The sequence below is a fragment of the Arvicanthis niloticus genome, chromosome 16, assembly GCF_011762505.2.
Source record: "Arvicanthis niloticus isolate mArvNil1 chromosome 16, mArvNil1.pat.X, whole genome shotgun sequence".
Taxonomy (NCBI): domain Eukaryota; kingdom Metazoa; phylum Chordata; class Mammalia; order Rodentia; family Muridae; genus Arvicanthis; species Arvicanthis niloticus.
The window spans coordinates 62,858,635-62,881,999 of NC_047673.1; the positions used below are offsets into that span (position 1 = coordinate 62,858,635).

At 48.7% G+C, this 23,365-nt stretch overlaps 2 protein-coding genes and 1 long non-coding RNA gene across 9 annotated transcripts in view; 2 read left to right on the plus strand and 1 right to left on the minus strand.

Moving 5' to 3' along the window:
- Positions 1-14,417, minus strand: LOC143434738 (uncharacterized). 2 transcript variants are annotated; one of them, XR_013104471.1, is made up of 3 exons: positions 14,331-14,417; positions 4,418-4,535; positions 1-247 (listed from the first exon to the last, which is right to left on the minus strand). It is a non-coding gene; the product is annotated as an uncharacterized LOC143434738 (long non-coding RNA). The 2 variants fall into 2 exon arrangements; XR_013104472.1 differs by lacking the exon at positions 1-247 and adding an exon at positions 3,311-3,598.
- Slamf9 (SLAM family member 9) lies at positions 5,340-8,141 on the plus strand. Of its 2 annotated transcripts, XM_076914508.1 has the most exons (5): positions 5,346-5,502; positions 5,792-5,962; positions 6,064-6,405; positions 7,115-7,387; positions 7,784-8,141. In XM_076914508.1, exons 2-5 carry the CDS (start codon positions 5,944-5,946, stop codon positions 7,981-7,983), a joined length of 834 nt encoding a protein of 277 aa, XP_076770623.1. In that variant the 5' UTR covers positions 5,346-5,502; positions 5,792-5,943; the 3' UTR covers positions 7,984-8,141. The 2 variants fall into 2 exon arrangements, with proteins under 2 accessions (XP_034375848.1, XP_076770623.1); XM_034519957.2 differs by lacking the exon at positions 5,792-5,962 and having other exon boundaries at positions 5,340-5,502.
- Igsf9 (immunoglobulin superfamily member 9) overlaps positions 11,180-23,365 on the plus strand; it is a 17,181-nt gene continuing 4,995 nt past the window's right edge. The window contains exons 1-10 of one of the 5 annotated variants that reach the window (XM_076914510.1): positions 11,180-11,308; positions 13,832-14,102; positions 14,338-14,526; positions 19,064-19,216; positions 19,862-20,016; positions 20,221-20,338; positions 21,156-21,297; positions 21,404-21,549; positions 21,645-21,787; positions 23,000-23,140. In XM_076914510.1, the coding sequence (XP_076770625.1) occupies positions 14,045-14,102; positions 14,338-14,526; positions 19,064-19,216; positions 19,862-20,016; positions 20,221-20,338; positions 21,156-21,297; positions 21,404-21,549; positions 21,645-21,787; positions 23,000-23,140 (1,245 nt within the window). In that variant the 5' untranslated portion in view covers positions 11,180-11,308; positions 13,832-14,044. The other 4 variants (XM_034519955.2, XM_034519956.2, XM_076914511.1 and 1 more) reach the window with 4 other exon arrangements.

Sequence of the window (23,365 nt, forward strand, 5' to 3'; positions counted from 1 at the left end):
TTGTAATTTTGTGTTGTTAATTTTCAAAAGCTGGTAAAAATTGGTCTATGTTTATCATGTGCAGCACGTTGCACTGAAATATGTGTATATGTGGCTGAGGAGACGGCTCAGCTGTCAAAAGCACTGGTTGCTCTTCCAGAGGATCCAGGCTCAACTCCTAGCACCCACATGATAGTTCACAACTGTCTGCAACTCCAGTTCCAGAGAATCCAACACCCTTACACATTCGGGCAAAACACCAATACACCTAAAATAAAAATAAATAAAAATTTAAAAAGAAATACGTGTATTTGTGTGTATATAGTAGAATGACTAAATCAAGTTAATTAACATGAGTTTTAACAGCCTCAAATCATTTTCTTTTTGTATTCAAACACTTAAAATGTATTATTGGTAATTTCTGAGAATATTCTATGTTGTCATTAACTGTAGTAGCTCTGTTGAATTTGTTCCTTCTGTTCAACTGAAACTTTGTGTCCGATAACCACTGTCTCCCCATTGGACCCCATCTCCAAATTCTGGAAGCAACCACTCTACTCTCTACTTCCATAGGTTCCATTTTTAAAGATCCTGCATCCTGTGACATTTGACTTTCTGTGCCTGGTGTGTTCTACTTAGCATAATACATCCAGATTCATCTCTGTTCCTACAAATGGGTTTCTTTCTATTTCTAAAGTCAAATAGTATTCCATCATGTGCATGTCCCACATTGCTCCATCCATCCATCCACCCATCCATCCATCCATCCATCCATCCACTGATGGATACTGGGGTTGCTTCTGTCTCTTGGTTACTATGACCAATGCTCCATTACACCTGGGACTGCAGGTAGAGCTTCAACATATTGGTTTCATTTCCTATGGATACAGATCAAGTGATGGAGTTGCTGGATCTAATTACTTCTTAAATAGACAGGAAGACCAGTTTTTAAAACTTTCATGTTCAAGTTAAAACCTGACCTATATTTATAGAAAATCCAAGTCAAAGAGGCTCAGTACTTATAATTTGCAGCGTAAGAAGCATTGCTTTCTCCTCTTAGCAGACCTTTCTCACCTCTGAGGATTTAGCATCAGTATCTTTTATCTTTGAGTTTTCCACATTCTTCCTGATATCAGCTTTGCTTGTTGGGGGTTTTTTCATTTTCTTTTTCCTTCCTTCATTTTTGGTTATAAAATACCATTCTTGCTTCCTTGACACAACATAGGACTTGTTGAATTGAGCATTGGTTAAAACGTAAAGACTATCCAGTTTGGGGATCCATCTGGTATTGTAAATGATATAGAACATGCAAACCAGTGTCTGTCCGGCCTTAGCTTGAATACAGGAGATGAAAACTATTTAGTATAACACACAGCATCCTTACAGCCAAAGCTAAGGTTTTCTTCTTTTTTTTTCTTCCTTCTTTCCTTACCACCACTTTCTTTTTAAATTTTAGTCTCTGTCTGTGTGTCGCTCTCTCTCTCTCTCTCTCTCTCTCTCTCTCTCTCTCTGTGTGTGTGTGTGTGTTTGCACGTCAGAGGGGTATTACATCACCTGAAGCTGGAGTTATAGGCAGTTGGAAGCTGCCTGCTGTGGGTTCTAGGAATTAAATTTGGGTTCTCTGCAAGAACAGAATGTGCTCTTAAGCACATCTCTCCTACCCAAGGTCCTTTCTTTTTACCTTTTTTTTTTTTTTTTTTTTTACTATTAATATATGTTCTACAAAATAATAGGTTTTCTGCAATACTTTCCTATGTGTGTGTGACATACTTTGTATTTACTCTCTATTATCTTTTCTTGTCTCTGCCCCAGTCTCTCTTTCCTATTCTTATGTACTCTTCCTTTTCACTTGCATCATTTCAAAAATCTAGACTCTGCATATGAGAAAACAATGGTTTATTTTGTTTGGCATGATTAGCTCTGGTTCCATTTCCATTCCTATTAATGGCATAACTTCATTGTTTATGGCTGAATAAAATGTATGGTGTATACACATCATATCTGCTTTATCCATTCACCTATTGTTGTGCACTTAGGCCGATTCCATAACAGCTGTGAATACAGGTGCCGTAAACGTGAACCTGCAGGATCACTGCAACAGTTTTCTGACTTAGATTCTTTTGAGTATATTGCCCAGGAATGGTATAGCTAGATCATATGATAGTTCTGTGTATAGGTTTTTTTTAAGAACCACAATACTGATTTCCATATTGACTCAAATTAATTTACATTCCTGCTAGTTTCAGTTCTAGTTTCATTTCTGTTATTGTGATAAAATATCCTAACAAAAAGAAACTTAAAAAGAAAAGTTTTGTTTTTGGTTTTTTTTGTTTGTTTGTTTTTTGTTTTTTTTCTCCTGATTCCAGTCTACAGTTCGTCAAAGCAGGGAAAACAGTATCAGGAACCTTCGAAGGTCACATCAGATTAACAAGAACAGAGAGAAACATACATGGCTAGTCATATTACACATGCAGTCAAGAGCAGAGAGGAAATTAACAGATACATGCTTGCTTCTTTGCTTGTGCTTACTACTTATACAGTTCAGGACCTCTGCCTAGGGAATGGGGATGCCTACAGTGGGCTGGACTTTCATATGTCAATCTATCCCAGAGACATACCCACAAGCTAACTCAGTGTAGACCATCCCTCATTGAGACTCTTTCCCAAGTGATTCTATGTTGTATCAACTAGATATGTGAAGCTAACCATCCATCATACTACCAAGAGTGTACATAGGATAAGGGCTCCTTTTCTTTTTTTCTTTTTTTTTCTTTTTTTTTTTTTTTGTTTTTTTTTGTTTTTTTTTTTGTTTTTGTTTTTCGAGACAGGGTTTCTCCGTGTAGCCCTGGCTGTCCTGGAACTCACTCTGTAGACCAGGCTGGCCTCGAACTCAGAAATCCACCTGCCTCTGCCTCCCAAGTGCTAGGATTAAAGGCGTGCGCCACCACTGCCCGGCAAGGGCTCCTTTTCTGGGGAATGTTTTTTTTACCTTAATTCTGTATAATCACTTCTCAAATCTGATTTTCTCTATATCATTAATAGTAGCCACCTGTGGCCATGGATAACTGGGTTCACCTGAAAGGAGGGTTGGGAATGAAAAGGGAATAGAGGGCGAGAGAAAACACGGGGCCAAGACAATGTATTCTGATCAAAGCCTGAAGTTTAATATTCTGCTTTCAAATATGAAGGGGAAGCCCCCTCCCCCCCAACCAGAATGCCTTCTCTCTTCAGCCTCAGCTGGTGTGGGTGAGGGGATCGCAATGGAAGGTGTGTCAAGGCAAGCTCAGCAGACAGTCTATTTTTTTTTTTTTTTTTAGCTCCAGTAGCAGATTTCAGGCCTGCCAGGGTGGGTAACGCTCCCTGGGTCCTATAGTTGTCTACCTTGGTAAACAACTCCTTCAAGCCTGCTCAAGGCTGGGGGAAGGGCACAATGAATCAACATTGATAATCTGAATGATTTAAAATCTTTCCATTATATTAGCAACTTAAACTCTTCTTAAGTTATTATTTTTTAAAAATTTATTTTTTATTTATATGAGTATATTGCAGCTATCTTCAGACACACACTAGAAGAGTGCACTGGATCCCATTACGATGATTGTGAGCCACCATGTAGTTGCTGGGAATTGAACACAGAACCTCTGTCAGAGCAATCAGTGCTCTTAACTGCTGAGCCATCTCTCCAACTCCCAGCCATCTCTCTAACCCCCTAAATTATTGTTGTTGTTATTATTGTTTTCTTTTTGAGACAGTGTCTCACTATGTAGCCCTGACTGGCCTGGAACTCAGAGCAATCCACCTGCCTGTGCCTTCTGAGTGGTGGTATTAAAAGGTGTGTGCCTCTATTCTTGACCTGAAACAGTATTTTAAGAGAATCAGTCTTTTCTTGCTGCCCAGCGAGGGGTCTGTATGATGTCTCTCTCAATTCACACCACAATTTAAAAAGATATTCACAAGTGTCTGGAGCCCGTGATATCCTGCCAGGGGAGAAGGAGGATGTCATCAAATTCCTTGCAGTAGGAACCCACTTAGGTGGCACCAACCTTGTCTTCCAGATGAAGCAGTACATTTTCAAAAGACAAAGTTATGGTATTTACGTAAAAAAAAAATCTGAGGAGGACCTGGGAGATGCTGCTGCTGACACTCCGGCCATCACTGGTGTTGAGAACCCTGCTGATGCCAACCTCATCTCCTCCAGGGACCCCGGGGCCAGCTAGATGTGCTGACATTTGTTCCTGCCTCTGGAGGCAGTGGACTTTCATTACTCAGGTCTAAGAGGACTTTAGGGAGTGATATCTTCTGTTGGTCACCAATCCCAGAGCTGACCCTCAGCCCCTTATAAAGGTGTCTTATGTCAACCTGCCTACCGTTGCTCTGTGTAACACAAATTCTCCTCAGTACTGTTGAAATTGCCATGGCATGCAACAAGGGTACTTACCCAGTGAATCCTACTTGGTGGATGCTGGCTTGGGATGTTCTGCACACGTGCATCACCATCTCTGGGGAGCACCATGGTTCACATCTGGTCATGCCTAATCTCTACTCCTATAGGGAGCCTGAAGAGATGAAGAAGGAAAAACAAGTGTAGCCAAAAAGGCTGTGACTAAGAAAAACTGTCAGGGTGAAAGGACTAAGAAAAACTGTCAGGGTGAAAGGACTACACCTGCTCTTGAGTTCACTGCTCCCTGGTAGGGGTGGCAGACTGGTCTGGAGGTTTGGAGGTGTCTTCTGTGGCCAACCAGCAGTTCCTATGTTCAGACACTCCTGGGGACTAGTCTGTACCACTCTCTGCTCAGGCCACTGAATCAAATGCCACTACCACTGAGTGGTCAGAACTGTTTGCAGACGCTAGGCACAGCAGAAAGGTGGATGGAAGACAGTTTTTGTTTGTTTGTTTTGTTTTTTTAGAGATCAATCCCCCATTCTCAAATAGCATCACAAGTGGGAATACAAATAGCTTTAAGTTGAAGACTTCCCACACTCATCTTTTCTAATGCTATGAAGATGCATTTAGCAGGGGCCAGGAACAGTGAAACATACAGAGGAAATAAAAGATAGACTCTCTCAGGGGAGATAAAGATCACAGCCACATAGAAAATACTGAAGGGGTGGGGGAGAGTGTTCTGAGGGCTGACAGCTGGCTAACACATGCATATGTGATCTCTATGGCATCTGGGCATGCAGATGGATGGAGATAGAAAAGTCAAGTCTATACTAGGAAGTGAGATTTGGGTTAAGTTTGGGGGATGGGCAATCTGAGACAGTGGATACATCATCTGACAGACTGAGGAAAGACATCTTTCCATGAGGGCCAGGGAGGAGCTTAATGTGTACAGAGGAAGTTGGAGTGAGAATCACTTCCCTCTCTGCTTCCTGACAGTGTCAACCAGTCATTCTGCCTCTATGAACCCCTTACCAGCATGTATTTCCACAGCCTAGGTAGCTGACCAAGTTACTCTTCTCAGGCAGGAGCTGCTGATATGGACGCTCTTCTGTGGTCACTCCTGCTGCTGCTTCAGGAAGGTGAGTGGCTACCTGCTCCAGTATAAGACTGCCTTTATACCCCTGTTCTACTTGGCCTTGGGCTAGCAAGACCCTTCCTTTAGGGATGAATGTGTCAGCCCTTCTGTTGATGGGCACCAAAGTTGATTGTGACTTGCTCTGCAATAAACATGGGTGTGCATGTATCACTGTTGTATGATGATGTGGCTTGTGCTGAGTACATACCTAGAAGTGATATAGTTAAATCCCAAGCTAGTTTGGGGGAACTTCTACTCTGATCTCCAAGGAATGGGCTATGGTCTCTGAGCAGGATGAGAGAGGATATCTGGGAGACATGCATGAGGTTGCAGTTCCAGGAGGACAAGAAAGAAGGAAACTAGTGAAGAGATAAATGGAGACTATCCCCGATCAACTCAGGTGCGGTGAAAATTTAGAACTACAAGAGGTAGCTAGAGTCACCCAATGCATGGAACTAGAGAAGGTGAGGATGAGCCGTTAACTGGTTACCTGAGTATGAGTTACCTGTTAACTAGCTGCAGCCTCCAAGAGATATCAGCCAGGCTATATGAGTCTCTTTTTTAGCCAAAGGGTTTTCTGGAGATGATGAGGACCCTGAGGAAGTGGCTGCTGTCCTTCAAGAGTCTATCAGTCTCTCTCTGGAAATACCGCCCGATGAAGAAATTAAGAACATCACCTGGTTCTCTCAAAAAGTACTTGCCATCGTGACGCCAGGCAAAGAAGGACAGCCAGTTGTCATCATGGCAATGGATCCTCGCTACCGGGGCAGAGTGAGCATCCCAGAGTCCAGCTACTCCCTACAGATTAGCAATCTGACCTGGGAGGACTCAGGGCTTTACGAAGCCCAAGTCAACTTGAAGATGTCCCAGCTCCATATCACGAAGTCTTACCATCTCCGTGTCTACCGTGAGTTTAGAGTCTCTTTATTCTGGCTTTCCTGAGCTTGGTGTGGAAGCTCAGGAGCTGAGGTAAGCCTTAAGAGGCTGAAACTGGAAGGCAGACTACTTGTCACATGGTCTGTTCCAATGCCTGAGCTTCAGCCACAGGGAGAATGAACAGGAACAAAGAGGCACTGGACACTGAGGCTGTTTCCATAGAGACGCCCAAAGCAGTAAGAAAGATAAAGACGGTGTATAGAGCATCTAAGGGCTCTTTCTCACCAAGGAGATCGCTCTAGATAGACAGCTCTTGAGGCCTTCATCCCCCTGAGTGGTTTGAGGATAAATAAACATTTCTTTCCTACTTGAAACAAAATTTCTTCTCCACCTGCCACATTGAATCTACTTTGGGTCTTGAAGAGATGGTTGCAGTGTAAATGTCTTTGGGAGGGGGATGGGTAACAATATTCTGGGCAGTCATTGAGGTAGAAGAGCATTTGAAGGTAAGAGGGTGTAAAACTAAGAGAGTGATGTCAGAAGGTGCCAGGGCTGGGCATTTGTCTCAGGAGATCCTCTGGGACCCTGCAACGAGCTATATGGTTGTTTTATTTGGTTTTTGCTTATTTATTGTTTGAGTAAATGGCCTCTCAAGATAGCAAGAATACCCAAGGCTTGAGAAACTAGGAAGACAGATCCAACTCCAGAATGTTCAGTGGGTCTGTTTTCTTCTCTTTTAGGGCGGCTGTCGAAGCCCCACATCACTGTGAACTCTAACATCTCAGAGGAAGGTATCTGTAACATATCTCTGATGTGCTCCATAGAGAGAGCAGGCATGGACGTGACCTACATCTGGCTTTCCTCACAGGACAGCACTAACGTATCCCATGAAGGTTCTGTCCTCAGGACATCCTGGAGGCCTGGTGACAAAGCTCTTTCCTATACTTGCAGGGTCAGCAACCCCGTCAGCAACATCAATTCCCGTCACATCTCTGTTGGATCCTTCTGTGCAGGTACCAGAGCCCAAGACAACATTCCTGAGCCTGTGCAAGTCCTATGCCTTGGGACACTACCTCTTTTCCTCCACCATGCCTGTGACTCTTTTAAAGGAACATACTAGGATTCTAGAATATAACAGTCTCCTACAGATGCTTGCCACTGGATCGGAGTGGCTCCAATTTGTCAATTGCTCTGGATTTCCAGAGGATTCTTCTGCACTTAGCTTGAGATTGATAGCTAGATTTCAGTCCCTGAGCGTCTGTGCACAGAATAGGTATTTCTAGAGACATTTGCAACAAGATGTGAGCCGATTATTAACCCAAGAGCTTTTCGGAGAAACTCTAGGTAGATGTCTGCCCACCAAAATTACCAGTCTTCTACTGAACTGCTTTCCTTTCTTCCTATTTCAGACCCCGGATATCCAGAGAAGCCTTCAATGCTCTGCTTCCTGATCAAGAGCGTGTTCCTTCTCTTCCTCTTGGTAGTTCTAACTGTGGGACTCTGCATCTTCCGAGCTCAAAAAAACTATGAGATGCCAAGGGTGAGGAAACTCCAGAGAAACCGAATCAAACTGAGGAAGAAGGGGAAGTCTGGCCCTACTCCAGTCTGATTGACTTGTGGGGTCCTCTTCTGAGCTTTGTTTTGGTCTCTAGGGAAATTCTTTGGGGGACTGGTGGGAGAGCAGATCAGAGTTGAACATCTGAAAGGGCCATGTTCCCTGAAAGACACCATCTGGAAATAAAGTCAAGTCCCTACCTCTATGGAAAAGCTGTGCTTGATGCTTCTGTTTGCACTGGGCAGCCCAGGAAACATGTTTCCCACCCTCACTACCTGTCTGGGCATCTTTACTGAAGTGCATGCCTCTTCTCCGGCTTGCCCTCTGGGTAGGAAAATGAGTCCAAAGACCCCGTTAGGATGAAGTGTTTGTTTTTGCTACATGCATCCTGTTCTCCACCAACCTAAGTCTTATATACTCTAAACTACAGTGAGAGGCTTTCTCAGGTAATTGAACTTGTGAGCCCTAAATGGCAGCAGTTCATTTAGAATTCTGCATAAGTGTTATGTCTAAGACTCTTTGCTTTCCTGCCCTGTCTTTATTCTGGCTACAAATTTAACTCCTACCCAGTGTACCAAGTCTACACAGAACCTGTCCCACATGAAGATGGAAGAAGCCCCTGCTCAGTCCTTCTCTGGGTTATATTTGAGCTCGGTGTCCTCTGTTATGTTCCTGATTCCAGCCACTCTGAGCCCTGCTGCTCACCTGGTAGAAGTGACAACTTGCTGGATCAATTGCCAAGATCTTGGATTCTTGACTTTCATTTAGGTTTGATACTGTGATGGCGCACATCTTTAATCCAGTACTTAGGAGGCAGAGGCAGGCAGATCTCTAAGTTCAAGGCCTGGTCTATGTATTGAGTTCCAGAATAGTCAGGGGGCTACACATAGAAACCCCGCCTAAGTTGATGGGCCTTCTGATTAGAATTTTGGGTCAATGTAGAGCTCTTTGCTCTTGCTTTTTCTACAGCTCTAGATCTGACATGCCTATTATGTAATTCCCCCCAAATCAGATCTTGCGTATTTTACTAAGCAGCTGCCAGGGTTCAGGGGAGGAGCAGGTATAAGAGAAGCTACTTAATCAGTAGGACAGGGTGAGTAACGAATAAGATACACCAGGAGGGAACTGGGTGAGATCTCAGGAGACTGTGGTTTTGCTCTGCCACTTTCCCCTGGTCTGGGACACTGTGTTTATCCAACATCCATCGAGCCACAGTTCAGTTCCACGAAGAACACATAATTGAAAGAAAGACATAGGTGTAGTTTCTTGGAGTTCTTATGTTTTCACACAAGTTGGTATGGGCTGGGATCCCTGCAGAACCTTGGAAGAGGTACCTGAAGGGTAAGAAAAGAGTCACATGGCATGAGAAGATGCTGATCGCTAAAGTGTCTTCCAAGAATAAGAACACGAAGTCTCTGGTATAGAAAGATGCATCAGGGGATTCATGGAGACCAAGCATAAAAGGCTTTCATGAAAGCAGGGCACATGATCTGACTACTAGGGTAATCTAAGAGGAGGCTCTTCAAGGAGTGGGGGACAGATTCAGAAGCCAAGACCATGTGCACAAAGAACATCATCCCTGGGTTTCTGTGACGGAGTTGGGATCTCTTGGAGCTAAGGTAGGATGTGTGGAGGTTGAAAAACTAGTCCCCAGTGCACTCCTAAGACTGTGAACTGATACTCTAAGGGCCAGGACTCCTATCTCTCTAGAAAGCAGTCTTTGGCCTGAGGCTGGTCTTCTGGGCCTCCTTTAGTTCCTGACCAGTTCTGTCTTCAACAAAGGTCTATAGCTTCAACTTCTGTCATAGCAGATGCCACTGCAAGGTGAGGGCCTGTCTGGGAAAACCACCCGGGATCTATTTTTTTTTTCCACAGAGGGATGCCCATGTTTCCTGTCTTTTAGGAGGTGGCATACAGAGAAACAAATCATTCCTGTGTGACAGGGAGGTCCAGGAATCTCCCTGCAGTTGGCAGAATCCCTTCTTCTCATAGTCAATCTGTGAACAGAGAAAGCCCAAAACAGCCTGGAAAAACAGGCTGAAACCTGGAAGCAAGTGAACCTTTGGAAGCCAGGATAGTAGTGTGGCAGTATGTTGTAAGACACACTTACTTGTCATTTGAAATAGGTTAATGCAAACTGCCACCATGCTTCCTGCCATGATGATAATGGACTAAAGCTTTGAACGGTATGCCAGCCCCAATGAAATATTTTCCTTTATAAGAGTTGCTATGGTCATGGTGTATCTTCACAGCACTGGAAACACTACCTAAGACAGGGGTAGTAGGAAAGACCATGCTTCTGCTCCAGTCTCCTTCCCTCTAGTCCAAGTTCTTACTGTGACTCAAAACACCCAGGCACTTACACCGGGAAGAATGGTTCCCTTTCAGGAGTTACTAGAGATGAAAGGCCAACCACAGCACTGGAATCGGATCTGGATGGCCACTATAGGGGGTGGTGTGACAGTGACATAGGTGTGCTTAAAATCCTCCCTAAGGGTTCGCTCCCGACCATGATTACAATATGAGTTTTACCTGAGTCAGACTGTGGCGAGGACAGTATGATGCTACCATGGTGGACTTCTGGAGGAACTCACTGGGACATAGATCTGGACAATGTTGCTTGAGCCCGATGGGAAAGCAAATAGCAAGCCTGCACCCCCACAGCAGAACCAAGCCCAGTACAGATTCTGAGGGCAACTTTATTTCTGCCTGTGGATGAAAAGTCCAAGGGGTGATGATGACGTGGCTGCCGGCGCTGAGGAGCGCTTAGGGAGCATCTGTTTTCTAACAGTGAGTTCCGATAGATCTGAACGCGGGTCCTGAATGTGCCTAGGTGGGAAATCTTGGGCAAGTTCCTCCATCTGGTCTGGCCACTGTTTTCTCCCTAATAAAAGGAGCTGCACTCCGCGGGGTTTCAGTGCAGATTACATGAGCAATAAGTAAACCATGTTTCTACCCCAGGTCTGGCACCCTGCAAGGGTTCAGTGCAAGATCAGATACTCAGTCCGTTCTTTTTCGATCTCTGTCAGGATACCTGTCATTTTCTCCCCCTGGTCTTATTTCTCTAGGACGTTGGTGCTAGAAGCTCTGGCAGCCTCACTCTAGGAGCTCAGTCGCCAGCAAGCTACACACAAGGGAGGGGCCTGGACAAAAGCTGGGAGCTCGCCAATACAGACAGGTATTTCCAGTCCAGCGAGAGAAAATGGGTGGGGGTGGGGATAAAGATAGAAGAGATCAGATGGGCCCCAGACTTGGGTGGATCCCCAGGGAGGGGGCGGGGAGTCGTGCTTTCCTCCAAGTGCTCTTGCCTCTGGCTCAGATTTCAACCTTCGATGCCTCCTTTGTGGCACGCTTGTTCAGAAAGGGGAGAAGGCCACAGGTAGGTTGTAAAGGAAGGAGGGCATGCAAGCAGCCTGCAAAGTGGGTAGGCTCCTGCGGTCCTAGGTGCGCCGATCTGTCTGACCTAGTAGTCCCTCTGTCTCGAGGCGGGAAGCGGCGATCAGCCTTTCTAAGCTTAGTTGTACAGAGCTCCACGAGGGGGCGACCAGAGCCCACGTGCGACCGCGTCCTTCTCTCTCTAAACTACAACTCCCAGGCGGCTCGGGGGTCCCGCCCGCCTTGCTCGGCCTCTGTTGGCTCCAATTGGCCGCCGCGGGAGGGGTGGATTGGCGGTCTCCAGGGCGACGGGAGGCGCTCGGGGCATCTAAGGCGGGGAGGCGGGTCCGCCCCCTATTGTGTAGCTGCGAGAGCAGAGCTGTACTGTGCAGAGCAGGTGAGGGTTGGGGTGTCCTGGGGGGTAGAAATGGGGTGCCGACGGGGACAAGGGGAGCAGCGTAGAGTTGTGGGGGGAAAGGGGGAAGCGGGAGGGCTCTAGAGAGAAGTGAAATTATCTGGAGGAGCAGAACTAGGGTAGTTCTGGAAGCGAAGTGGAATTACTGATGGGTGATTGGGGGTTCCCGAGATCTGGAAGAGTATTAGAGGTAATGTAGGGGGACTTCTTGGCGGGTTCCAAAAGAAAGCCTTTCCAGAAGCCAGAGAATGCGAGGGAAAAGAGAATTGTTGTGGTTGACTATCAGAAGTGTATTGTGGGCTGAGCCCGGGAGAATTGGGGGGTAGGGGATTCCCGGGATGGGCGCGGGGGGGGGGGGGCAAGTGGGAATTCTGGAGGAGGCCAGCCAGAAGTGCTTTTGAAGCAAAGACCTGCTGCAATTGGAGATTAGGTGTGTGAGAAGCTGGAATTTTGCAGATACTGTGAAAAGTGTATGTCTGGGATGGGAGTCCTGGAAGGAGGAGACGTGCTGGCTGGGAAGACCGGAAGGACCAAGGACGGGTGGGAGGAAGAGTTGGAAGGGTTCCAGGAAAAGTGGGGTAAATTCTGGGGATACCTCAGTTCACCAGGCATTCTTGATAGAATCACCAAGATTCTTGGTAGAGCCAGAAAAGAATGGGTTCTATATGGTACAATAGGAAGGTTTTCTAGGGAAATCCAGGAGAGCTGGCTGGGTGCAGCAGAAGGCAAGGGGATTACCAGGAGTCAGGCATACAGGAACAGGGACAGTTATGCATACAGTTATGCAGAGAGGCGGGGATGATACTGCCCCTGTGGAGGGTGTTTTGCAGACAGTGCTGAATTGTGGGAGGCCGAGAAGAGGGTGGAGACCACAGAGCAGAGTCCACTTGGGTTTGCCAGGCCCAGGTCAGGGGCCTTTGGCCCTTTGTGCCTTAGACGCTGAGAGGGTGGTGCTGGTGGGACTACCTACCCTCCATGCTCCAGGGTTCTTTTTGTGTATCATAGGGACTCCAAAGCATTTTTGGTTTCTTCCAGATCATGCCTTTAGGGTTAGGGAATGAAGGGCCTGGCAAATCCTGGCACCCCCAGGATACTAGAGAGGAGTGTGTGGGAGTAATTAGGGTGAAGCACTAAGTCAGGGTGTCTGGCAGAGGGAAGGTTCTCTGGCAGCATCGTGAAGAAAGTGGCTACAGCTGCCAGCCCCGGATCTGTCCAGACCTGGAGGAAGCCGCCTCCCTCTCCTACATCCCTCCCTCCTCCCCCAGCCTCCAGCAGGTGGGGAAGGCAAGCTCCTCCTCTCCCAAGCCCCTGACTCACTCATTGCCAAAAGCAGTGTGGACAGAGTGGAGACTGTCTCCAGGTTCCAGGGCTCCCCACAGGGAATGGGGAATGGGGTGAGGACTTGGGTGTGGGTGCTCTACTGGGTAAGGGGTAGGTTCTATATTACACTTGCTCTAGACTAGTTATTTTCTTCTGAGCAAGATCCTTAGGAGCCTCATTTATTAGAGAGAGAGAGGGAGAGAGAGAGAGAAAGAGAGAGAGAGAGAGAGAGAGAGAGAGAGAGAGAGAATGAGAAGAGGAGGGAGAGAGGGGGAGGGAGAGAGAGAGAATGTTATCTGTTGCCTTGTTGATATAAGGAGAAAGGAAAAGGTTGGGGGACTGGTCCATGATGGTCTTCATCTCCAGGACTTTCCGGATAAACCCTTTTCCTCGTGTGTGAGAGCCCCCTAGATCTCTTTGCTCACTTTGCTAAGAACACTGTATCACCTGCCAGGCATTCCCAGAATTCCTTTGCTTTTCTAGGATCTTACCTGTGCAGCCTCCCCCAGACAGCACCCTCACGTTTTCTAGTGTTCCCATCCTAGCTTAGTCTCGGGGCTTCCAGATCTCTGGTTTGGGAGCTAGGGGCGGCTGTGGTAGAGTCTGGTGGGTATGAAGCCCTAGAGTTGATGGCCAGTAGTACCACCCAAAAGATCCCTCTGGTCTCTGTGCAGGTCCCTGCTTTTCCTCTGCACCCTCTTGTTTTTCTTCCCTGTGCCTTGCTGTACTAGGGTTTTCTTCTTTACACCTTCTCTGACTGACTCTGCACGTTGCCTTATATTTTGCATTTAGATCTGGTGACCCTCCAGACTGGAACAGACTGGAACCCTTGGGTGTTGAGTCAGCTGGGCACCAACTGGAAGACTGAGAGCTGAAACTGGTTGCCTGAGGCGGATCAGAACTCAACTGATGCTCTCTGGGTTTGCCAGGCAGTGGCCATTCCTCCGGCCCCTCCGTCTGGGCTCCTGTGGATAGGAGGGGCCGGGCAAGCAAGCCAGCTGGGCTATGATTTGGTGTCTCCGTCTGACCATTCTCAGCCTGATCATCAGCCAGGGGGCTGACGGTGAGCCAGACCCCAGGGAACCAACCACTCTGTGTTACCCTGGGATGTGACTGTTCACTAAGGGGTTATCTGTGAGAATTCAAGAGTAGGAGAGGGCTAGGGCTGGCTCGGAGAGGTTGGGGTTTTCCCCAATCATGCAAAGTCTCAAGGAAACTTGAGAGTTGGTGATGAAGCCTCCCCCCACCCGCATCTCATTTTGATCCCTTGCTGTTCCCTCATGCTACCCACCTCGTAGGTCGGAGGAAGCCTGAGGTGGTCTCTGTGGTGGGCCGGGCTGGGGAGAGTGCAGTGCTGGGCTGTGACTTGCTGCCTCCAGCTGGCCGCCCCCCTCTGCATGTCATCGAGTGGCTGCGCTTTGGACTTCTGCTTCCCATCTTCATCCAGTTCGGCCTCTACTCTCCCCGAATTGACCCTGATTACGTGGGTAAGAGTTGTCCTTAGGTGGGAAGGGGAGCGTCACCAACAAAAGGTGGGCTGAGTAGGCTGCTCTGTGCCCTCTCCCATCTCATCTCCTGCTCCGCTGCTTAGCAAGCATGGCCCTGCTCCTCAGTCGTGCGCATCTGTGGAGGGATTCATTTATTTATACGCGGTGCATGCACACATTAGAGCTTTGCTGTTTTAGCTGTGGATGGCGTGTTGCATGGGAGATGCTGAGTCTGTATTTCAGGTGTCCATCCTAACTGGCTAATTGTTCAACCCTCATCTCATGCAACCTTCCGGACTCCATCTTGATCCCCTAGAGATTCCCCACTTGGCTCTATGCTGGTCTCTGGATCTACTATCTGCTACTCTATGTCATCCCCTTCCCTGTCATCCAGAATGCCAAGTTTGGAGGTTCCAGGCTTTCAGAGAGTGAGCTAAAGGGACAGCAGAGTGGGTAGGGCTGTGGGCTCTCTGAGTAAGAGGAGCATAGTCTGATTCTGAGTCGCGGAGAGCATGGACACAGACAGGGGTTACTGAAGCAGGTTCCAGCTCGGTTCCCCAAAGGTCTAGGTGGGGATGGGATTGTCTGGGTCTCTGCTTCCAGAGGCTACGGTAGAGGCACACTGTCTGGGTCTCCCTGGAGTCCTCTTCTACTGTGCCCCAGCTTGTTCTTAACCCTGGATGGAGCCTTACTCTGAGTGACTTACTATAAGGTCTCAGAGGGCCTGTAGGAGGCCCTAAGGATGGTTCTGGGCTGCTGGGCAAGAAAGAGACTTGGTGCTTCATTTTCAGAAGTGAAACCCAGAAAAGGCCACCTGGGAAGATGTTGTTGGGGTACCTTTTCTGCCTTTGGTTTGAATCCTGAAGGAAATCTTGGGATTGGCTGGGCTATTGTTACTGGCTGGCTGAGCTGAGCTGAGAGAGGAGGAGGTCCTGGCAGGTGCCCGCCTGCAGGAGAGAGTTTATTTTCAAACTGGGGGCAGTTATTGGCAAACAGCCTAGTTGGGAGTGTGTGTGTCTACACAAGCCCTGGGGACTTGATGAAAGTGGGCCCCAATTAGCACAAATAGAATTGGGACAGGCACAGCCGGCCTTCCTGTCTGTGCTTGCCTGTGCCCAGGGGGCTTTGGCTGCAGGGCTGAGGATGGACAAATTCAAATTATTGCCAGGCTGAGGCAAGACAAGGGGTAGTGGAGGAGAGGCGGGAAGAGCTTTCCTTTAGACTCCACCTGGGAGATGTGGGACTCTGCCTTTGCTCCAGCATCAGTGGGCTTTTCTCTCGGGCTCTGAGCAGAGAAGCCAAGAGATGGCTAACTCCCCTGTCTACCTGTGGATTTTCTCTAGCTTGCAAGCCTTTGTGCCCCCTCTCCACCCCTACTTCTAGACTTTGTTCTCATTCTTGCCCCTGAGTGGCCCATAGCTCCCGAGCAGCCACAAGAGTCCTGCTTTGGTGAAGACCCCAGAGGGAGGCCTTTGAGGCCATTAACCCTTTATTGCTTCACAGTTCAGAAGGGGCCTCTCAGCCTTTGTGCAGGGGACTCACCATAATTGCAGTTGCTAAGCAACAGGAGGTGGAGGTTGCTAAGGACAATGCTGTTCTGTCATAAACCCTGTGGGCAAGTGGAGGGGAGATGGCCTGGGACTGCCATGAGGCTGGTGGCCTAGAATCTGCAAGGAAGCATGAGAGATTGTAGCTCTGGGAACCACATTGAAGGCAAAGCTGGTTTTAGGGGCTCTAGAAGCTGTGGGGTACAGGATCCTAGATGTGTAAACTAGTAAGGAGTGGTAAAAGGCAACATAAAAAGATCTAGGCCTAATAAATTAAGTGAGCTACTGTATTTAAAGCATTTAACATAACGCTTGGGTGGTGTGAAAAAAAAATTGGGGAAAGGCAGTGTCTGAATCTGTGAGACTGGCTCTTGGCCCTTGACTTTTGGGCTATGTTTCTTGGGAGTTTCAAGGATGCCCCAGCAGAGCAGATGAGACTTGTGCTTGATGACCGCGCTAAGTTTCTTAGTTGCTTGATGAATCAATTCTGATTGTCCATTTAGAGCAGCCAAGCACGCTCTAATAATCTTCTCTTTTTGCCTTTGATCCTTTCAATCTGTCTGCCTCACTACATCATCCCAGAATGCCTCCTTGTGCCCCTGGCTTCATAGTGCAGTGTGTGGGCACGGTCACAGTCACAATTTGAACTTTTGTGTGAATGCACACTTGTCTGTGTTCATGGTTAAATTTAGTGTGGGCTTCTTGCCTTTTCAGAGCCCAAGAGAGCAGACTCTCCTTTTCAGATACCGCACATAGGCAGATCTGAAGTCTCTTAGGTTTGGCCTTGCAGGCGGAGGGCAGCTCTATAGGAGGTGTGCCCAGGACACAGGAAGTCATAGGACTGCCACTCTGGTCACCTTGTTTTGAAACACTGCAGCTTTTCTGGACCTCCTAGGGAAGTTAGTCTGTACAACACGCTGCCCTGAGTATTCTGGTTAATGGGCATGGGGATTGTTAGCCATTAGCTGGTAACATTTCTTGAAGGACGTAAGAGATTGTGCTCAGTGCCCTGGACATCACTTGATCCTAATGCCAGCGTTCAGTGGAAAGTATTCTGACTTGGTAGACCTGGCTTGATCTGCTAATAGCTATACAATTTTAGAAAGAAGTTTAATGTTAGTTCCTTCATCAGTGATGGATTTGGGGGAGGATTAAAGATGGTGACAGTGTCTAATCTTACATAGCTCATATTCAGTGCTCAGCCTTTCTGTCTTCACTCTGGAGCTCAGAGATCACCATGATGTATCTTGTTCCCACATGGAGGAAGCTGCCCTCTGGGGTCTGCTCAGCTCTGGCCTGGCAGAACAAGGTGAATGAGGAATCCTGCAGGTTTGAGGAAGGGTATTATGTTAAATATTTACCTGCTTGGCCCATTTGTATCTCCTGGGTGGAGATTATACACCTAGACCTATAAGTAGGTCCACCCATTCTAAAGAAGCCACGCCTTAGGACCAACTGTTTGAAGAAAAAAAGGCCACTAAGATCAGTCCCTAGATCTCATCTTTCTAGTGACATCAAGGAGCACTTAGTTTCTACTTCAGATAGGCCACCCTAGAAGTAGAGTGGAAACAACTTGGAGGAGTGGGTGGTACCCAGGATTGCTACGATCACTATCAAGGAGGATTGGGACAGGCAGGATGCTGAACAGGCACGTGATCTGGGTGCTACATTTGCCTGTCCTGTGAATTTTAGAAAATACCGTTCGTTCACACCAAAACTCAAAGTGAGGACGGGCAACTGCTAAGTGTAGGAGGTACAGAGCCACTGGACAACCCAGGTGAGAGACACTACAGGGCTTCAAGCTGGAAGATGGCAGGGAGGGAACGACTAATACTTAGAAGGTGGGATTTGAAAGATGTGGTGAGTAAGTAAGTGGCAGACAAGTCATAGGAATCCAGGTTGTGCCAGGCTCCCCATAGGGCAGCCTGCTGCATGGTGGTTGGTACAGTTCACTCATGTGGAAGAAGACACAGAGGTGATTTACTGGATGAGGGGTGGGGCCCAGATTGAGTGTAGGCTTCTGATTTCGAAGATCCATCTTACTTATTTGTGTAACAGCCTTTATGCGAGCCTCCAGGGATGCCAGGTACTGTGCGCCTCCTCTGCATCATCTCTTGCCTTCCACTGCACCACGGTTTCTCCCTCTCTCATTTTGACTGAGGAAACTAAAATTGGCAGGTTGAGTAACTTGCCCAAAGGAGCGTGCGGCTGAGCTGGACTTGTGCCTGAGTACTTTGGGCTGCCAAGCATGTGCCTTTCTCATGCACTGCTAGGAGTGTTTCAGGCCGTCAGGCTGCCGGGTTCCCTTAGGGGAGGTCCTGAGGGACTGGGTGAACACATCTCAGTCAGCTTAGTGGTGTGCTATGGATGCTGAGCTGGTGGGAACGAAGGCCCTTTTTGTGCTGTGGTGTGTGGCTTTGTGGGGCTTCATGTGGTCAGTCAGCAGGGACAAAGAGGGGCTGGGCTGGGCTAGGGAGGCTGCTGACGCTGCTGCCTGCCTGGGTTGGACTCTGGCCACTCTAAGGCGCTTAGGCCGCTGATAATAGCTCTGGGAGATTATGGGCTTTGGTAGATGAGGTACGGGTCTCTGGGAGGGCCCCAAACACTGCTAGAGATTTCAGGGACAGAGTCCTCTAAAAGCAGAAGTATCCCTAGAGAACTTATATCTGGGTCTTATAAAGTACCTCAGGAATGGTGAATCTTGTAGGAGACCACATGCTGCCTCTTCACTCCTTCTAACAGTCTGGGATAGTGCAACATTTGGTCCACTCAACAAGCCTTGAGTTTTTCTGGTATGGTTTGGCGCTCAGCTATTGAGAGGCAGGAACAGTCAGAAGGATTGAACATAGCAATCTTCCCTCAATGACCTCAATCCCTCTGTTCCTCTGGAGACCCTCAACCTCTGGGAACTGCCTGAGTGGCCAGGCCTGGGAGGCTTTTGCAGAGTCCCTTCATTCAGCACCCTTGACTCAGGACTTCCCTCCTCACAGGACGAGTCCGACTGCAGACAGGAGCATCTCTCCAGATTGAGGGGCTCCGAGTGGAAGACCAGGGTTGGTACGAGTGCCGTGTGCTATTCCTGGACAAACACAGCCCCGAGCAGGATTTTGCCAACGGCTCCTGGGTGCACCTGACAGTCAACTGTATGAAGCTGGGGAAGGTGGTGATGGGGGGAGGAGAATGATGGGACCCTGGTAGTGAAGGGAATGAGCGAGTTCTGTGCATGCCCTACCCATCCTGGCATGTGCTCAGCATGCTTGCTCATTTAGAGCTTGTCTCTTACCTCTGCCCTCCCTCACACCCTCAGTTCTTCAGATAAAACCCAATCAGCCCATAGGCTCTGAGTCAGGAACGTTTACTCCTTGGTCAAGGTCATGGCTGAGGTGTATTGGGCCCTGAATGATGCATCTCACCCCCACGTAGCACTTTTCATCTCGGGCCTTGTTTCCCCCTCTCCACTAAGAGGGAGGTAGTAGTAACCGTTCCCATTCCATAGGTGAGACTGAGGCGGAGAATCAGGTAGAGGCAGCTTGTGAAGAGTCTAGGACCCGCTCTTCCTGATTCCCAGACTTCCCTGGGCACTTGGCTCACCCCTTAGTTCCGGGCATACAGCCTGTGTTCAGCGTGTGCCAGTGTCGGGATGCTCCTGCCAGACAGGTGACCCTCGGCTAGTATCCCCGTGTACCCGAGCAGGCTCCATCTCTGAGAGGAGTTTTCCCTGGCTTTTGAACTCTGCTTTGTGGGATCATAGCCTTTTTGGCAGCCCCTGATGCCTCTTTCCCTCGCAGCGCCCCCTCAGTTCCAGGAGACGCCTCCCTTAGTACTGGAAGTGAAGGAGCTGGAGGCTGTTACCTTGCGCTGTGTGGCCCGTGGCAGCCCTCAGCCTTATGTGACTTGGAAATTCCGAGGACAAGACCTTGGCAAGGGCCAGGGTCAGGTGCAAGTGAGTGGGTCAGCTGGACTGGGAGAACAAAACGGGAAGGCAGGAGAGGGACAGAAGTCAAGCCCGGAGATGGGTCGGAGGAGGGGCTTTCCATCGGCTTCCCTGAGCTTGAGGTGCTGCCTCCCTCTGCTGGCCAGCTCTGGAAGTGCAGGGTCTGAGGCGGACCAAACAGGAAGGGCCTTTCCTTAAAGAGTCCTTACCTAGGTGCAGAATGGAACACTATGGATCCGTCGGGTGGAGCGAGACAGCGCTGGAGACTACACCTGCCAAGCCTCCAGCACCGAGGGCAGCGTCACTCACGCCACCCAGCTGTTGGTGCTAGGTGCTTTTTGGTGGGAGGGCAGAGGAACCGGGCCACCTACAGTAGAAGACATGACCTGTACTGGGGAAGCACACGGAAGATTGGGAGGAGACTCATGTTTTGAACAAGGGGCCCCTGTAGGGTGAGAGAAAGGTTAAAGAAATGGCCAGTTTAGTGCCCAGCAGTGCATTACAGTGGAAAGGACATGGGTGCTAAGTGTTAGCCCATGAGTCATGGGACCCTCTTGAGTCCTGGTTTTGTGATCTCAAAAACGAGGTTCATAACAACCTCTCACAGGACTTTGCCAAGCACAGGAAGTGGCATATAGTCCGTGTGTGCAGAACTCTTCCTTTTGGTTGGAAGGAGAGGCAAATGAGGCCTGTGGGGCCACATATCCATCTTCATAGAACCTGTGGGGGAGAGCCGGATAATTGATGAGCCACTGGGGGAGTGTCACTCTCCTTGGTACTTGAGATGTACAATGTTGGGTATATAGTTAAGGCTAGAGACCCTGGCCTGAGGAAGGCCCACCAGGAAGTCTTGCCTCCCTTTATGACCTCCCTGGACCCTCTTCCACATACAGTTTTTAAGCAGAAGGAAACAGGGTGAGTAGGCTCGCCTGTCATTTCTCATGAAACAAGGCAGATTTGGAAAAGGGAGCCGCCTCTGGAACAGGTTGGGTTTTTACCACAAGTTCTGATTTGGCTCCTCAAGGCCCTGTTGCAACTTGCCCCATTATTACAAAGGGCAGAACCAGGAAGAGGTGTGTAGAAGGGCCCTGAGGGTTCTGGGAAGGTCATGGGCTGAGGACATCTTTCTGCCTTGGTACTTCCCACAGGACCGCCTGTCATCGTGGTGCCCCCCAACAACAGTACGGTCAATGCCTCCCGGGATGTTTCCTTGGCCTGCCGGGCTGAGGCATACCCTGCTAACCTTACCTACAGCTGGTTCCAGGATGGTGTCAATGTCTTCCACATTAGGTAGGGGACCCTCTTTCTTGGGTAGGGAGGCAGGGGATTGAAGAGTCGTCTCTGAGGGGCTCCTTGTCTGAGGACTAAGCTCTACCTCACACATATCACGTTGCAGCCGCTTACAGTCTCGGGTGCGGATCCTGGTAGATGGAAGCCTATGGCTACATGCCACACAGCCTGATGACGCTGGCCACTATACCTGTGTTCCCAGCAATGGCTTTCTGCATCCACCCTCAGCTTCTGCATATCTCACTGTGCTCTGTAAGTCTGAGCCTCAACCCCATGCTCCTTCCACAGCCTGCTCCTCCCCACTGAGACAAACCAATGACCTTGTCCTCCAACTTGCATTCTTCCAGACCCAGCCCAGGTGACAGTCATGCCTCCTGAGACACCCCTGCCCATTGGCATGCGTGGGGTGATCCGGTGTCCAGTTCGTGCTAATCCCCCGCTACTGTTTGTTACCTGGACCAAAGATGGACAGGCCTTGCAGCTGGACAAGGTACAGGCCTGTAACAGGAGAAAAAAGGTCTTGGCTAGATGTTATGCTTGTCAGAGGGCCAGCTGCAGCTCAGCCGGTAGCTGAGTTTAATTCAGCACCGTGGTTGGGAAACATGTTTCCTACCAGATGCCAATGTTAGGTAGTGTTTGTGGAGGTGAGGTGAAGTATCTATTCCCCAGAAGAAGTATCCATTCTCAGAGCGTTGCCTTGAGGGCAGAACTGCCACAGAGACTCCGCTGTCAGTCCAGGGAAGGAACAAGGCTTTTGTTTTTAGGTCTAGTTGAGGATAGACCAGTAACAGATTCTGGGCCTTCTGTGAGGCTGTAGGCCTTGAAGAGTGGGTAGTTATTCCATGCAGAAACCCCTTTGCAGAGGCAGGGCATAGTATAGTGTGGTGATGAAGTGATGAATCAGGCAGAGAGGGGGAGCTGCAGTGAGCGCCTGTAAGGACTTGAGAAAAGGCTGGAAAGACAGGTTGGGTCCTAGAGGAAGTACTGCGTGCCAGCTTAATATGACCTCATTCCTAGCTGATCGGAATCTTTTGTCTGAGGAGACTATAAATTCCTTGAGGTATCGCGTCTTTCCAACCGAGAGTCTCCAGGGCTTTTACAATTGTAGCATTCGGTAAATTTTCGTTGAAAGTTTCCAAAAAAATCTTAAGGCAACAGAAGCAGTGAGTTTGGGCGATGATGTTGCAGCATCAGGACTGTCGTTAAGAGTTGTTAGGAGCAAAGCCCTGAGGCTGTGAAGCAGCCAGGACAGTCAGGGTGAAGGGTTACTCAGTCTGAACCAGAGAGGGCCTGAAAACAAGACAAAACAGAAGCTTTCCTGCTCAGCCCGGAATGACAGACAAGAAGTTAGGTGCGGAGAGTGAGGGGCCACACTTCATCCGGGAGAATGGGAGGCTTTTCTTATAGAAGTGGATTGAGAGATGCAGAATTTAACAATGGAGTGAGTGCCAGGTGGGGCAGGCAGAGAACCCACGTGGCTCAACTCAAGGGATCTATTCACCCACGCTGTTCTCGGTGAGTGGTGCCGCACTGTGTTGTCACAGTCTCACGTCCCCTGACAGATCAGACAGAAGTGGAGGACCAGAGTCCAGAGAGAGGGCTGATTTCCTGAAAAGAGTTTACTGTGTCTCCTCCTCTCTTACTTGCCTCTCCCCTCCCCAGCTGTGCCTCTGTTGAGTTTGTCATTTCCTCTGCCCTCTAGTTCCCTGGCTGGTCCCTGGGCTCAGAAGGCTCCCTCGTCATTGCCCTGGGGAATGAGGATGCCTTGGGAGAATACTCCTGCACCCCCTACAACAGTCTTGGTACAGCTGGACCCTCCCCTGTGACCCGAGTGCTGCTCAAGGTGAGGCTCTCAGCAAATGAGCTGTGGTTCGTACCAGGTGGCTGAATGTCTGAACCTTGTCAGCAGGGTGGAGTGAGGCAGAGAGCTGTGGGAGGGGCTCCTGTGTCTGTTTTTTTGTGGTGGTCATAGCAACAGCCAGCAGAATACACAGAGATGATACTGGGCAGTGGGACATCAGCCACGTACACATTCACAGAAGGAGATCTGCATCGTCTCAGTCCCACA